At 38.2% G+C, this 16490-nt stretch overlaps 1 protein-coding gene across 8 annotated transcripts in view; it reads left to right on the top strand.

Annotated features, from left to right (window-relative positions):
* Positions 1–2066: 2066 nt before the first annotated feature.
* Positions 2067–16490, top strand: part of CD55 (CD55 molecule (Cromer blood group)) — a 56562-nt gene continuing 42138 nt past the window's right edge. For all 8 annotated transcript variants that reach the window (XR_004960937.1, XM_036272666.1, XM_036272669.1 and 5 more), the window contains exons 1-5: positions 2067–2183; positions 2953–3135; positions 4659–4850; positions 5249–5348; positions 11032–11117. Coding sequence is in view for 7 of the 8 variants with exons in the window: in XM_036272666.1 (XP_036128559.1) it covers positions 2090–2183; positions 2953–3135; positions 4659–4850; positions 5249–5348; positions 11032–11117 (655 nt within the window). In the remaining variant the exon portion in view is untranslated. The remainder of the gene's footprint in view (positions 2184–2952; positions 3136–4658; positions 4851–5248; positions 5349–11031; positions 11118–16490) is intronic.

Raw genomic sequence — 16490 nt, forward strand, 5'->3', positions numbered from 1 at the left:
TAGGACATTTTTTCATTTTTTGTTCAGATAGAGCGGGAGGGAGGGAGAGAGAGAGAGAGAGAGAAACATTGACGTGAAAGGGACACATTGAGTGGCTGCCACCCACACGACCCAACCAGGGCTGAGGACAAACTGCAACTGAGGTACGTGCCCTTAGCAGGAACCAAATCCGGGTCTCTCAGGACCGCAGGCCAACGCCCTAACCACTGAGCCAAACCAGCCAGGGCCCATAACTGATCTTGACCTTCAGCTCTTTTCACACCAATTCTGTGAGCCCAAGCAGAAACAAAGACTACCTACCCACAGTGGTATGGCAGAAGGATGTGGTGAGTACGGTCATGGGAGACTCTTAGGGAGAATCAATGAAGACCTGGAATCACTTCTAAAACACCGCTGGACCCTGACAAACTTTGTGTTTTTATATCAAATGTGAAAGTAGAAGTAAGGTGGTTTAATATAAAATATGAGAGTCACACTCGATGATTTAAAAAGCCCAGCTTCTATACTCCAGAACGTTTTAACACTGACAAGTTTTTATGCAAGATGGTAGGAGTTCCTTTTCTGGGATGCCTGAAGGGTCAGTTTCAGCACTGGGTGAATGTGGGGTTCCCTTCATATAGTAAACATGAGTCAGAGGAAACACTGTTGTTGGCAACTGTTTTCCTCCTTATAAAGAATGATTTAAAAACATTTTGGAGAGAATGTCATGATACAATGCAACAGTTAACCCCACAGCTGGTCCATGTACTAAGGCATAATTCCAAGTCAGGGATTTTCATTAACCAGGTCAGGTGTTTGAGGGACAGACAGGAAAGCTAGGCTAGGACTGTGCTAACCAGAGTCAGGTAAATAACTAAAGGGAAACAGTTTCTTGGGGCTACTCCCCATGAATGTGAGTAGCTGGTCTTTCCATGTACGCCCTGTTCGTGTTTCTAACTGGCACAGTATTGGGCTGAGTGGATCTTTACTCTGACTGGTATCAAATAATCGATGGTTCTCTAACAGGCTGCACAGTGGAATTACTTACCCGAAGTACTTTAAATAATCCTGATGGCCCTGTCCCATCCCCAGAAATTCGAATTTAACTCATCTGAGTGGGAGCATTTGGACTTTTTAAAAGCTTCTCCTGTGATTCTAACGTGTGGCCAGCCACTCAAACCACTGACCTATACTTAAGATCTTCTAGCAAACCTTCCTCTAAAAATCCGCCCACCCTATCATTTAGCTTTCTGGCTCTTGGTTTTGGTTTTGTCATGTTCCTTTCTGCTCAACACATGGAGAATTTTTCTGCATTCAGACAAGAATAGTCCCGAAGTGGAATTCATGAGCTGCTCTTCAACACAGAAAACCCTGGCAGGAAAGTGACTCCCGCCCAAACCTGGTATGAACAACAGTCACTCCTGCTCTGTTGCTCCACCTGCTTCTTGGGTCCATTCCCACTTTCTGTTTTCCAGTTATCCAGCGTCCTAGGAGACAACACACCGCGTCGTTTCTTTCCCATCCTCTTCTTGGCATTCGACAGGCCTCTTAGTAGAAGGCACCAGGCCCCTGGGTGGGCACTATTTCTCAGCTCCCAGCCAGAGAATCCACTGCACCTGTCGCTCAGCTTTGCAGCACCAGGGCGCTTAAGGTAAACGAATTCAGATTCCTGGGGAGCCCAGCCTGGCCACTTAAAACACTCCCCTCGCCACCGTTCCTCCCAATATTTTTGTTTACTTAGAAAGCAGATGTTTACATTTCTGGATGGCGGCTCACCGCAGGCCCCACCCGAGCAAAGAGAAAAAGTCCCAGGGTCCGGCTCCAGAGAGCTGGTTTCCCTGCTCAGGACCTCTGGTTCCTAGTCCAGGGTCCCTAGGGGCCAGTGAGGCTAGAGCCCCCGCCCTTGCCCCGCCCAGCACCTGGTTCCAGCAAACCCCAGTCTCCCCTCCTCTCTTCGCCCCACCCTTTGGTGATTCAGAGCCCTGAAACCACACAGGGCGCTAATTTAAATTGGTTTGCGCTCTGCAGTTCCTTACAGGTCTCTGCTGGAACCCGCTTGATCCTGCTGTGGAGCCGCCTAGAGCGGTCGCTGGGTCCTTGTCGCCGCGCCATGAGTCCCTGCTGGGGGGGCACCCCCGCAGTGCTGCGCCTCCTCGGCGGGTTGACCCTGTTGCTGCTGCTGCTGTGTCCCCACGCTGCGCGGGGTGAGTAGGGGCCGGGGACCCAGCCCAGCTGGGTGAACCCCTAGTCGAAGTGGGAGGGGCTGGGTCAGTCTCGGTGACAACTAAGAAGTCTGAGGACCTGGGAAGGTGGGGGATGTGGGCGTCGGTAATTGTTTCAGTAATCCCCTGCCTTTAGGGCTCAGAGAGCCTATCCCGTGGGACAGGAAGAGGATCTCCGCTGCTAACCAGCTGTTAGGGGTCTTGCTGTGCTGCGCCCCAGCTGGCTTGGCCTCGGAGTGAGGCGCGCAGAGTTGAGAAAGCGCCGCTAAGTTTGCAGAGCAGCCAAGCGCTGGAAGCAGAAAGGCCGGGCTGGGATGGAGGGACTTGTCATGTCATATCCCCAACATCTCTTTCAGAGCCGGAAGCCAAATCGCCGGCCACTCTGGCTCCTAAACAGAGTTCAGTTGTGTGCAGCTCATGGATCTACAAATTTGCTCATCTCCAGGTGTAACAGTCCAACTGGGCCTCTGTCTTTATTGTGTGTCTAGTAACAGTTTCTAAGTGGAGATAAATACTAAACCACACACAAAATAAATAATGAAGGGGAGGGGTTTATTCTTGACTTATTTCAGCCTTGAGTTAATTGTCAAGACTAGAAGCCTAGCACATTCTTGGTATGTCAGTTTGGCACTGGATGGAAATATTACATGTGCATCAGATGCTGTTGCTGCTTCCCTTATTGCTTTGGGAAAGGAATGTTGCTATAAATTGAAAAGCGGTATTTCCTTCAGTCTCATTTTTTCCTCCCTAGGTGACTGCAGCCTCCCCCCAGATATACCTAATGCTCAACCAGATTTGAAAGGTCTTACAAGTTTTCCTAATAAAAAAGTAGTAACATACAAATGCAATAAAGGCTTTGTAAAAGTTCCTGGCGAGCCAGACTCAGTGATCTGTCTTGAGAACGTATGGTCATCAATAAAAGAATTTTGTAATCGTAAGTTCTTCATTTCTTTTTAGAAAAGCTATGGGGCTCTGCCTGGTATGGCTGAGTTGGTTTTGCATCTTTCCATGTAGGAAGAGGTCACCAGTTCCATTCTCAGTCAGAGCACATGCTGGGGTTGGGGACTCCATCTGTGATAGCGGGTGTGTGGGAGGCAGCTGGTTCTATGTTTCTCTCTCTCTCCCGCTCCCTTCTGCTCTCTCTCTCTCTCTAAAAAAAAAAAAAAGGATAAAAGCATATTTTTAAAGAAGTTATGGGAATGGAATGTATGTTAAGTTAAAATGTATCCCTCTTCAGGGTTACTTTCTAGCGTTATTAAACCCCAGGGTGCACCTGTTAGCATTTCACACTCCAGCTAATTGATGGCTTCTTCCAGTAATAGATCCTGCTTCCTCATTAACAACCCTCTACCCCCTACACACTGTACCTCCTGAACTAACAGAAAATATATAATAGGTACTGTCGTTGTTTAGGGAATAAATTAAATATGAACATGTTTGGAAGGATTTACCAAGTACAACTCTGTGATGACATTTAAAAAAAATGTCTCCATATGAACCTCAAAATCTATGCATAGCCCTATATTAGCTTTGATATATACAAGCAGGTAAAAAGATAAGACTTGATTCCTGCCTTTGAAAAAGTTGGAGCAATGGAAGATACAGTAAACATAGAAACTGCCACCACAAGTATTTTTTGAAATGGACTTTAACTTTTTTTTAACCTGTGATAGAAGGCAGTTCGTTGAGTGCATTAGCCTTTGCACATGTATCATGTTACAGAGTTTATAATTCTACTACATATATTAATACATATAATCCTCCAGACAATTCCATGAGGTGAGTAGAGACTCCTCATTTTACAGTTGAGGCAACAGGCCCCCAGAAATTAAATAACTTCCTTAAGATCCGCAGCTCTTATGCAGAAGAGCCCAGATTTAAATGTGAGTCTTTTGACTATAAATTCAACTATTCCATGCCTTTATAAATTCATATTCACCCAGATGTTTAAAGTTTATAAATACTTGTATGTACACATTTGCTCATCTGATCCTTGACCCAATGGGTTGTTGTGAGATTGAATGAATTTATGTGTGTAAAACATTTAGAAGCATTTCATAAATATGAGCTATTATAGTTACTATTGTTGTTCTTGTCCAGGACATTATCCCAGGGGTCTGGGAATATTGGTTTCCTCTACCCCTGTGCTACATGGGTCAGTGCCAGAAATGTGCCAAGCAACTTAAATGGGTTATATTTTTCAAATTGTGGGCATGACATCTATATACCAAATCTATTTCACAGGCCTCTAGTAATTAGAAGATGAAAGCATATATTTGAATATGCTTGATATGCTATAAATGCCATATTGATATTAATATAAATACCAAATATGTAAAAGAAGTACAAAAAAGAGGGTGATGTAAGGACCAGATGATTCCAAATAACTAAATATATAGATTATTGAATAAAGTGATAATTGTTTTTTGCTATTGTTGCTTTTGTTCATACTTTTAGGTAGTTGCAACGTTCCAACCAGACTACTTTTTGCAACTCTCAAAAAGCCTTATAATACACAGAATTATTTTCCATCGGGTTCTGTTGTAGAATATGAGTGTCGTTTGGGCTTCAAAAGGGACCATTCTCTATCAGGAAACCTAACTTGCCTTCAGAATTTTACGTGGTCCAAATCAGATGAATTTTGTAAAAGTGAGTATAATTTTAAAGAGTATTCTTAATTCTATGGTATTTGGGGAAATAGTATTTCATCCTTTATTTATGCTGGGAGTCTAAGTGTACATATTATTATGTGTCCCTATTATTATTTAGAATGATTCTTAAAAGAACCGTTTAGAGTCATTTTATTTTAAATTAGGCAAACTAAGTACTTGAGAGATAGGAATATTAATTGACTCACAGTTACTTTAAATGAAATGAAATAAGTATATATTCTAAATATCTTGCTGTTTTGAAACTTATAAAATGACTGTAGGATTTAAACAGTCTCGGAATAAGAGAGTACCAGTGGTTCAGATGATAATTTTGCATAGATGTGCCTGATAACTTAATGGAAAAAAAACAAAAAAACAATTTGTACTGTCTTTTAGAAAAATCATGTCCTAATCCTGGAAAAATAATAAATGGTAATGTCATAGTAAAAACTGACATATTATATGGCTCATCCATCAGCTTCTCATGTAACACAGGGTAAGTTTTCACTTACTAAACAGTCTATATTTAACAAATGAAAGAACAAATTAGAATTTAAGATAGAAATGTTCAGATGTATGGCCAGTGTTTACAAGCTAGTAGCAATAAAACAATCCTGCTGTTCAAAGATTTTTTCTCATGAGTTTATCACATTTAAATTTAGTTAAATAGGCTAAGAAAGAAGATATCTTATACCACCAAATTCTCTAAATTCTTGGATTTCAGTACATGTGATTCATTATAATTTTTTATTTTTGGTGATTTTTAAAAATTATTTATTTTTTATTAATTTATTTTTGTTACAGAGGTTTCTCCTTTTTCCCCCATTGACACCCTCTTCCTGTCCCTGCCCATCTCCCAGCAATGTTGTCTATGTCCACTGGTTATGCATATATGCACATAAGTTCTTTTGTTTATCAGTGCATTGTTTGTTTGTTTGTTAATCTCTTCCCTCCCCTCTGCCCTCCTCTCTGAGGTTTGTCAGTCTGTACCCTACTTCTAAGTCTCTGGGTCTATTTTGTTCATTAGCTTATTTTGTTCCTTATATTCCACAAATAAGTGAGATCATGTGATATTTGTCTTTCTCTGATTGGCTTATTTTGCTTAGCATAATACTCCATGTCATCTCAAAGATCCCTTCATGTCGTCTCAAAGGATAAGAGATCTATCTCTCTTTCTTATAATTGAGTGTAGCGTCTTGGGTCAATTTCTGGGTTCTCTGTTCTATTCCATTCATCTATATGCCTGTTCTTGTGCCAGTCTCAGACTGTTTTGGTTAAAATGGCTTTGTAGGATCATGTGATATCCTACTTTGTTCCTTTTCAAGATTTCTGTGGCTTTTTGGGGTCATTTTTGGTTCCATATAAACTCCTGGAGTATTTGTTCTAGTTTGGTGAAATATGTCATTGGTATTTTAGTGGGGATTGCATTGAATTGTTTTGGGTAGTATGGACATTTTAATGATGTTATTCTTTCAATCCATGAACAAGGCATATGCTTGCACTTTTTTATACCTCCCTATATTTCTTTTTTCAATGTCCTGTGGTTTTCTGAAAACAGGTTCTTTATTTCTTTGGTTAAGTTTATTTCTAGGACTCTTAATTTTTTTGCTGCAATGGTAAATGGGATTTTTTTTTTTTTTAGTTTGTCTTTCTGTGAGTTTATTATTGGTGTATAAGAATGCCATCTATTTCTTGATATTGATTTTGTATCCTGCTACTTTGCCAAATTCATTTATTAAGTCTAATAGATTTTTGATAAAGTCTTTAGGGTTTTCTATGTACAATATCATGTCATCTGTGATTAATGACAGTTTCACTTCCTCCTTTCCAATTTGGATCCTTTTTATTTTTATTTTTTTCATGTCTAATTGCTGTGGCTAAGACTTCTAGTACTATGTTAAATAAAACTGGCAAAAGTGGGCATCCCTGTCTTGTTCCTACTCTTAAGGGAAATGGTTTTAATTTTTTGCCCATTGAGTATGATGTCAACTGTAGGTTTTTCATATATGGCCTTTATTATGCAAGATATGATCCCTCTATTCCCACATTGCTAAGGGTTTTTTTTTGTTTGTTTTGTTCTTTATCATAAATGAGTGCTGAATTTTGTCAAATGCTTTTTCAGCGTCTATTGATATGATCACATATATGGGTTTTATCTTTCATTTTGTTTATGTGGTATATCACATTTATTGATTTGTGAATATTCTACCAGCCTTGCATCCCTGGGATGAATCCCACTTGGTCATGGTGAATAATTTTTTTTGATGTATTGTTGGATCTGATTTGCTAATATTTTGTTAAGGATTTTGGGATCTATATTTATCAGGGATATTGGGCTGCAGTTTTCTTTTTTTGTAGTGTCTTTATCTAGTTTTGGGATTAGAATTATGCTGGCCTCATAAAACAAGTTTGGAAGTTTTCCTTCTTCTTGAATTTTTTGAAATAGTTTGAGGAGAATGGGTGTTAGTTCTTCTTTGAATGTTCTGTAAAACTCCCCTGGGAAGCCGCCTGGGCCTGGTCTTTTGTTTTCTGGGAGTTTCTTGATTACATCTTCAATTTCCTTAGTTGTTATTGGTCTGTTCAAGTGTTCTGTCTCTTCCTGGTTCAGTTTTGAGAGATTGTGTTTCTAGAAATTTGTCTATTTTACCTAGATTGTCCAATTTGTTGGCATATAATTGTTCATGACCCTTTGTATTTTTGTGGTGTCTGTTATTACTTGTCTTTCCTTTTCAATTTTGTTCATTTGGGTTCTCTCTTTTTGCTTCTTGGTGAGTCTGGCTAAGGGTCCATCAATCTTGTTTATCATTTAAAGAACCAACTCTTTGTTTCATTGACCTTTTGAATTGTTTTTTTTTTTTTCTCTACCCTCACCCGAGGACACTTTTTGATATTTTGTTCAGATAGAGTGGGAGGGAAAGAAAGAGAGAAACATTGAAACTTCGATGTAAAAGGGACACATCAAGTGGCTGTCATTCACACGACCCAACTAGGGCCGAGAACAAACTGCAACCGAGGTACACACCCCTAGTGGAAACCGAACCCGGGTCTCTCTGGACCGCAGGCTGATGCTCTAACCACTGAGCAAAACCAGCCAGGGCTGAATTGTTTTCTTTGTTTGTTTCTATATTGTTTATTTCTGCTCTGACCTTTACTGTTTCTTTTTTTCTATTTGCTCTGTGTTTTTCTTTTTGTTTACTTTCTAGTTCTTTATATTGTAGGTTAAGAAAGTTAATTAGAAATTTTTCTTATTTCTTGAGGTAGTCCTGTAGTGCTATGAACTTCCCTCTCAGGACTGTTTTGGCTGTGTCCTATAGATTTTTTGTTGTTGTGTGGTCATTTTCATTGGTTTCCAGGAAGTTTTTAATTTCTTCCTTGATCTCCTTGGTAACCTATTCATTGTTTAATAACATGCTATTTAGTTTCCATGTGTTTGAATGTTTCTGAGTGTTTTTATTGTAATTGATTTCCAGTTTCAACCAATGTGGGCCTTTTGTTGTTAGGTGGATCTCTGTTTTATATATATATTGGTCATGTTTTCTTATCCATTCAGCTACTCTGTGTCTTTAGATCAGAGTGTTTAATCCATTTACATTTAAGGTTATTATTGATATGTACTTATTTATTGCCATTTTTATTTATTCTGGTTGTGTTTCTCTTCATATGTCTTCTGCTTATTACAGTAGTCCTTTTAACATTTCTTGTAGTGCTGGTTTGGTGCTACTATATTCCCTTGGTCTTTTATTTTTTTGTCTGGGAAGCTTTTTATTTTACCTTCTATTTTGAATGATAGCCTTGCAGGATGGAGTAGTCTTGGATTCAGATTCTTGTTTTTCATAACCTTGATTACTTCATGCCATTCCCTTCTGGACTGTAGTGTTTCTGTTGAGAAGTCAGCTGGTAGCCTTATGGGGGTTTCTTTGTAGGTAACCTGTTGCTTATCTCTTGCTGCCTTTAGGATTCTCTCTGTCTTTAATTTTTGGCATTTTAATTATTATGTGTCTTGGTGTAGACCTCTTTAGATTCTTCTTACTTGAGGCTCTCTGTTCTTTTTGAACTTGTATGCTTTTTTTCTTCACCACGTTAAAGAGGTTTTCTGTCACTATTTCTTCAAGTATATTTTCTAACCCTTGCTCATTGTCTTCTTCTTCTGGCACTCCTATGATGTGGATATTGTTACATTTTCAGTTGTCCCATAGTTCTCTTAAGCTGTCTTCCTGTTTTTAATTGTTTTTTACTTTTGGTTTTCTGATTGGTTGATTTTTTTCTACCCTGTCTTCTAAATCACTGATCCAATCCTCGGCTTCCTCTACTTTGCTGGTTATTCCTTCTGATGTGTTTTTTATTTTTGCTATGTCATTCTTCATTTCCAATTGGTTGTTTTTCAGTGTTTCTATATCTTCACTCATGTTGTTGAGCTCTCTACTCATGCTGTTGAGCTTCCTCATAATCATAACTCTGAACTCAACCTCTGATATCTTGCTTAATTCCATTTTATTTATCTCTTGTCCTGAGAATTATCTTGTACTTTCATTTGGGATTTGTTTTCTTGTTTCACATTTTGGCTTTCTCGGTGGGTTTTGGACCCTGCCAAATCTTTCCTGTGGGTGTTGGTGTTCCATTAGTTGTAGCTCCTTCTACTGGGTTTGGATGAGTGTGAAAGGACCCACATTGAACACCTCTGTGAAGTCTTACTTTTCTGGGTAGATTTGCAGGCCAGACAAAGGTTCAGTTATCCTCTAGGTTTCACCTACAGGCTATTAGTCTCAGTTACTTGATGAGCCTGGATTTGTAGCCCTCAGCTGAATAAGAAATTCCCCAGGTGTAAGAGGATTTCCAGTCGGTGCAGGTGGGGCTTTCACTTGCTGTCAGACTCTAGTTGTCAGACTCTAGTTGTTAATGAGCCTTAATTTGCATTTTTCTGGCCTGGCCTGGTGGTGTTAAATTCCTGAGGGAGGAGCTGTGGCTTCTGGGAAGGGGCTCTTTGAGTAATATGGTTACTATCCTATGAGGGAGTGATTCAGTATAAAACTCCCAGTGTCCTCTCTCTCCTGAGCCATGGACCCCAGACTTTCTTCACACAGTTCCAGTCCAGTCTGCCCTCCCTCTGCAAGAGCCCAAGGTGAGGGGCTGTGGCTGATTTGGTGCTTTTTCAACCCCTGTCTTCTGAGCAGGAACTGCTCACAGCTCAAACAGCCCTCAGCTGCTGTCCATGGGCTCTCAATCCACCCACTTATGCCTCTGCAATTCCTACCAGGCTTGATTTGTTGTCCTCTTTCCATCCCTGCTTATACGGGTTCTCTCTAGCTGATTTTCAGTTGTGTTTTTTTCTCCAATGATTTGTCCTTATTTTACTTGTAATTCCAGTTTGGTCCTGGGAGACTGTCTGTGTAGCCTCCATTCACTCTGCCACCATCTTTACAACTCCATTATAATTTTTAAAATGTCATTCATAAAGGAAATTACTTGCAGAAATTAAACCCAAGTGTTAAATAAAACCAGTCTTTAATTTACCTAAATAATAAATTTTCATGCTTTTTTCTAAACGTAAACCACCTGTTATAAACTATAATAGGCTGAAAAATTTACTCCTAGTGTTAAAATATCATGTACTTATCAAGTATCAAGTATGTCACTAATTGAGACTTATCAGTGTCTCAACACTGCTGAAAACTTTATATTCATTTTATCTTTTAATATATGAAAATTGAATTATGATATTTTACTCTCTGTGTATGTCAATTTTTAAAAAAATAAAAATATCAGTATCACTTATCTCCTGTACTAAACACAGATGTTTAGATAATTAATATCAAATCTGGGAGTACTTTGAACCCTTTAAATGTAAGTACATTCTATTATTCCATGAAGCTCATATTGATCTTCCAGAACTCAGAAATATGAAATGTTCAAGCATCTATATCATTTTTAAATGCTTTAAAATGCTTTAATATTTTCTAACATGTGGCCCACCCAAATAAGAAATGTTTTGCATGTCTTATACTTGCTTATCCTTTGTATGTTACCTTTTTAAATTTAATTTATTTTTCTTTAAATTGCCATATGAACTTTTATCAACTATTGTTTTGTCCCCATGTGCTGGTATAGTAAATATTTTAAGATGATATTCTGAAGAATTAAAGAGAACTCAACTTTTTTTTCCTCCCCCCTTCATTGTTTAGGTACAAATTAGTTGGTTCAGCTCTTAGTGCCTGTGTTCTTAAGGGGACTAGCACTGATTGGAGTCATCCATTGCCAGAGTGCAAAGGTAAGACCAAAAGAGTCTAAGCACTTACATTGTGGGGCTGAATAATCAATGACAAATTACTTTTTGCATGTTAATAATTATTCACAGTGTATATTTGTAGTACCCACACCTTCTAATGTGTGTCTTAGTTAATTTAAAGATTCCTATTTGGTTTTTTTATTAATTAATTTCTTTATTCTTGTGACAAATGTTTCTCATTTTCCCCCCACTGATTCTCCCTCCCCCCCCCTCCCGGGTCTGTCCCCAGCTTTGTGGTCCATGTCCATTGTTCATGCATACATGTATATAAATTCTGTGGTTTATCTCTCCCCCTCTTCTGGGGATTGTCAGTCTCTACCCCACTTTCACGTCTCTGGGACTGCCCCATTCCTCAGACTGTTATGTTCATTATATTCCACAAATAAGTGAGATCATATGATACTTGTCTTTCTCTGTTTGGCTTGTTTCGCTTAGGATAATAATTTCCAGGTCCCTCCATGTTGTCTCAAAGGATAAGAGATCTTTCTTTCTTACAGCTGCATAGTACTCCATTGTGTATATGTATCACAGCTTTCTTATCTCTTCGTCTACTGATGGACATTTGGGCTGTTTCCAGATAAAAAGTGCAAATAGTGCTGCTATAAACATGGGGGTACATATATTCTTTGTGATTGGTGTTTCAGGCTTCATAGGGTACATTCCTAGAAGTGGGATCACTGGGTCAAATGGAAGTTCAATTTTTAATTTTTTGAGGTAACACCTTATTGTTTTCCATAGTGGCTGCAGCAGTCTGCATTCCCACCAGCAGTGTACTAGAGTCCCCTTTCCCCCACACCTTCGTCAACACTTGTTGTTGGATGATTTGTTGATGGCGGCCATTCTGACAGGTGTGAGGTGATACCTCATTATTGTTTTAATTTGCATCTCTCTGATGATTAGTGATGTTGAACATTTCTTCATATGTCTCTTAGCCATTTGTATGTCCTGTTTAGAGAGGTGTCTTTTTAGTTCCTCTGCCCATTTTTTAATTGGATTCTTTATTTTCCTTTTGTTGAGTTGTATGAGCACTCTATATATATTGGAGGTTAATCTTTTATCTGATATATCATTGGCAATTATGCTCTCCCATACAGTGGGTTGCCTTTCCATTTTGATGATTGAGTCTTTTGCTGTGCAGAAGCTTTTGAGTTTGATGTAGTCCCATGTGTTCATTTTCTCTTTTGTTTCTATTGCCTTAAGTGATGTATCAGTGAAAATTCTGCTGCGTGTAATATCTGAAATTTTGTTGCCTACAGTTTCTTTTAGGATTTTTATGGATTCATGAGTCACATTTAAGTCTTTTATCCATTTTCAGTTTGTTCTTGTGTATGGTGTAAGTTGATGGTCTAGTTTCATTTTTCTGCATGTAGCTGTCCAATTTTCCCAACACCATTTATTAAAGAGGCTGTCCTTACTCCACTGTATGCTCTTGCCACCTTTGTCAAATATTAATTAAGGATATTGCCTTGGGTCCATTTCTGGGTTCTCTGTTCTGTTCCACTGGTTTATGTGCCTGTTCTTGTGCCAGTACCAGGCTTTTTTTTTATTACAGTGGCTTTGTAGTATAACCTGAAATCTGGTAATGTGATCCTTCCAACTTTGTTCTTCTTTTTCAAGATAGCTGTGGCTATTCGAGGTCGTTTTTGGTTCCATATGAACTTTTGAAGTATTTGTTCTAGTTCTGTGATGTATGTTGTTGGTATTTTGATGGGGATTGCATTGAATCTATAGATTGCTTTGGGTAATATGGACATTTTAATGATGTTAATTCTTCCAATCCATGAACAAGGTATGTGCTTCCACTTTTTTATATCTTCCTCTATTTCTTTTTTCAATGAACTGTAGTTTGCTGCGAATAGGTCCTTTATTTCTTTGGTTAAGTTTATTCCTAGGTATCTTAATTTTTTTGCCACAATGTAAATGAGATTGGTTTTTTAGTTTCTCTTTCTGTGAGTTCATCATTGTTGTATAAGAATGCCATCGATTTTGATGTTAATTTTGTATCCTGCTACTTTGCCAAATTCATTTATTAAGTCTAGAAGATTTTTGATAAGTCTTTGGGGTTTTATACGCATAGTATCATGTCATCTGCGAATAATGACAGTTTCACTTCCTCCTTTTCCATTTGGATCCCTTTTACTTTTTCTTCCTGTCTAATTTCTGTGGCTAAGACTTCCAGTACTATGTTTAATAAGTGGTGAAAGTGGGCATCCTTGACTTGTTCCTGTTCTTAAGGGAAATGCTTTTAATTTTTGCACATTGAGTATGATGTTGGCTCTAGGTTTTTCATATATGGCTTTTTTTATGTCAAGATATGATCCCTCTATTCCCAGATTGCTGAGCTTTTTTTATCAGACACGCATGCTGAATTTTGTCAAATTGTTTTTCAGTGTCTATTGAGATGATCATATGATTTTTATCTTTCATTTTGTTTATGTGGTGTATCACATTTATTGATTAGTGAATATTGTACCAGCCTTGCATCCCTATAATGAATCCCACTTTGTCATAGTGAATAGTTTTTTTGTTGTATTGCTGGATTCGATTTGCTAGTATTTTGTTCAGGATTTTGGCATCTATGTTCATCGGGGCTATTGGTCTGTAGTTTTCTTTCTTTGTAGTGTCTTTATCTGGTTTTGGAATTAGAATTATGCTGGCCTCATAAAACGAGTTTGGAAGTCTTCCTTCTTCTTGAATTTTTTGAAATAGTTTGAGGAGAATGGGTATTAGTTCTTCTTTGAATGTTCAGTGAAATTCCCCCATGAACCCATTCAGGACTGGGCTTTTGTTTGCTGGGAGAGTCTTGATTACATCTTTAATTTATTTTGTTGTTGTTGGTTTGTTCAAATTTTCTATCTCTTCCCAGTTCAGTTTTGGGAGACTGTGTTTCTAAAAATTTGTCCATTTGCTTAGATTGTTGAATTTGTTGCCATATAATTGTTCATAATATCTGTTAATAATCCTTTGTATTTCTGTGGTGTCAATTATTATTTCTCCTCTTTCATTTTGTGTATTTGGGTTCTCCTGTTTCTTGGTCAGTCTAGCTAATGGTCCATCAATTTTGTTTATCTTTTCAAAGAACCAGCTCTTGTTTCATTGATCCTTGAATTGTTTTTTTGGTCGCCATGTTCTTTATTTCAGCTCTGATCTTTACTATTTCCTTCCTTCTACTTGTTATGGGGTTTTCTTTTTGTTTGCTTGCTGGTTCTTTAAGTTGTGAGGTTAGATAGTCTATCAGAATTTTTTGTAGTTTCTTGAGGTAGGCCTGTAGTGCTGTGAACTTCCCTCTCAGAACTGCTTTCGCTGCATCCCATAGATTCTATGTTGTGTGTTCATTTACTTGGTTTCCAAGAAGTTTTAATTTCTTCCTTGATCTCCTCAGTAACCATTCTTTGTTCAATAACATGCTATTTAGCCTCCATGTTTTCAAATGTCTTTGCATGTTCTTTTTGCAATTGATTTCTAGTTGCATGCCATTGTGATCTGAGAAGATGCTTGATATGATTTCAATCTTCTTGAACTTGTAGAGACTTAGTTTGTGCCCTAACATGTGGTTTATCTTTGAGAATGTCCCATGTGCACTTGAGAAGAATGTGAATTCTGTGGTTTTGGGGTGTAATTCTCTGTAGAAATCTATTAAATCTACTTGATCTAGTGCTTCATTTAGAGTCTGTGTTCCCTTGTTAATTTTTTGTCTAGAAGATCTATCCAGTGATGTCAGCAGGGTATTGAAGTCCCCTGCTATGATTGTATTACTGTTGATTTCTCCTTTGAAGTCCTCCAGAAGATTTTTAATATATGTTGGTACTCCTACATTGGGTGCTTATCTGTTTACCAAGGTTATCTTTTTGTTGGAAAATTTCTTTCAATATTATGTAGTGGCCTTCTTTGTCTCTCGTTATGGCCTTCATTTTGAAATCTAATTTATCAGATATGAGTATTGGTACCCCAGCTTTTTTTTTTTTTTTTGCTGGGATACCAATAAAATCAGTGAAGTGATTTTTTTCCATCACTTCATTTTCAACCTATGTGGGTCTTTTGTTGTGAGGTGGTTTCTTATAAACAACATTTATGTGAGTCATGCTTTCTTATCCAGTCAGCTACTCTGTGTCTTTTTATCAGAGAATTCAACCCATTCACATTTAAGGTGATAATTGATATGTAGTTATTTATTGCCATTTTTGTTTAGTGTGGTTCTATTTTTCTTCCTATTTATTCTACTAATTACAGCAGTCCTTTTAACATTTCTTGCAGTGCTGGTTTGGTGCTAATGTATTCCCTTAGCCCCCCCCCCCGTTTTTTTTTTGTCTGGAAAGCTCTTTATTTGACCTTCTATTTTGAATGATAGCCTTGCTGGATAGAGTAGTCTTGGATTCAGATCCTTGTTTTTCATGACCTTGTTTACTTCATGCCACTACCTTCTGGCATGTAGTGTTTCTGTTGAGAAGTCAGCTGAGAGCCTTATAGGGTTTCCTTTGTAGTTAACCTGTTGTTTATCTCTTGCTGCCTTTAGGATTTTTTCTTTCTCTTTAATTTTTGGCATTTTAATTACTATGTGTCTTGGTGTGGGCCTGTTTGCATTCTTCTTACTTGGGGCTCTCTGTGCTTCTTGACCTTGAATGCCTTCTTCCTTCACCAAGGTAGGAAAGTGTTCTCTTACTATATCTTCAAATATATTCTCTAACCCTTGCCCATTTTCTTCCTCTTCGGGGACTCCTATGATATGAATGTTATTAAGTTTCCATTTGGCCCACAGTTCTCTTAAGCTGTCTTCCTGTATTTTAATTGTTTTTTCCTTTTGGTTTTCTGATTGGTTGATTTTTTTCTAACTTGTCTTCTAATTTACTGATCTGGTCCTCAGCTTCCTCTACTCTGCTGATTTGTCCTTCCAATGTATTCTTAATTTCTGCTATGTCATTCTTCATTTCCACTTGTTTGGTTTTCAATGTTTCTATATCTTTACTCATGTTGCTGATGTCCTTACTCATGCTATTGAGCTTCCTCAAGGTCATGGCTCTGAACTCTACCTCTGATAATTTGCTTAGCTCCATTTAATTGATCTCATCTTTGATAGAGTTCTCCTGTTCTTTCATTTGGGATTTGTTTCTTTGTTTCACCATTTTGGCTATCTCAGTGGGTTTTGGAGTCTGCCAAAATTTCCCTGTGGGTGTTGTTGATCTGCTGTTTGTGGCTCTCTCTCCTGGGTTTGGATGAGCCTGGGTGGGACCACATTAAACACCACTGTCAAGTCTTACTTTCCTGGATAGATTTGAAAGCCCAGGAAAGGTTCAGTTATTCTCTAGCTTTTTCCTGGTGACTAGTAGTCTCAGTTACTCAGTGTATTGGAATGTAGCC

The sequence above is a fragment of the Molossus molossus genome, unplaced genomic scaffold, assembly GCF_014108415.1.
Source record: "Molossus molossus isolate mMolMol1 unplaced genomic scaffold, mMolMol1.p scaffold_m16_p_20, whole genome shotgun sequence".
NCBI classification, from domain to species: domain Eukaryota; kingdom Metazoa; phylum Chordata; class Mammalia; order Chiroptera; family Molossidae; genus Molossus; species Molossus molossus.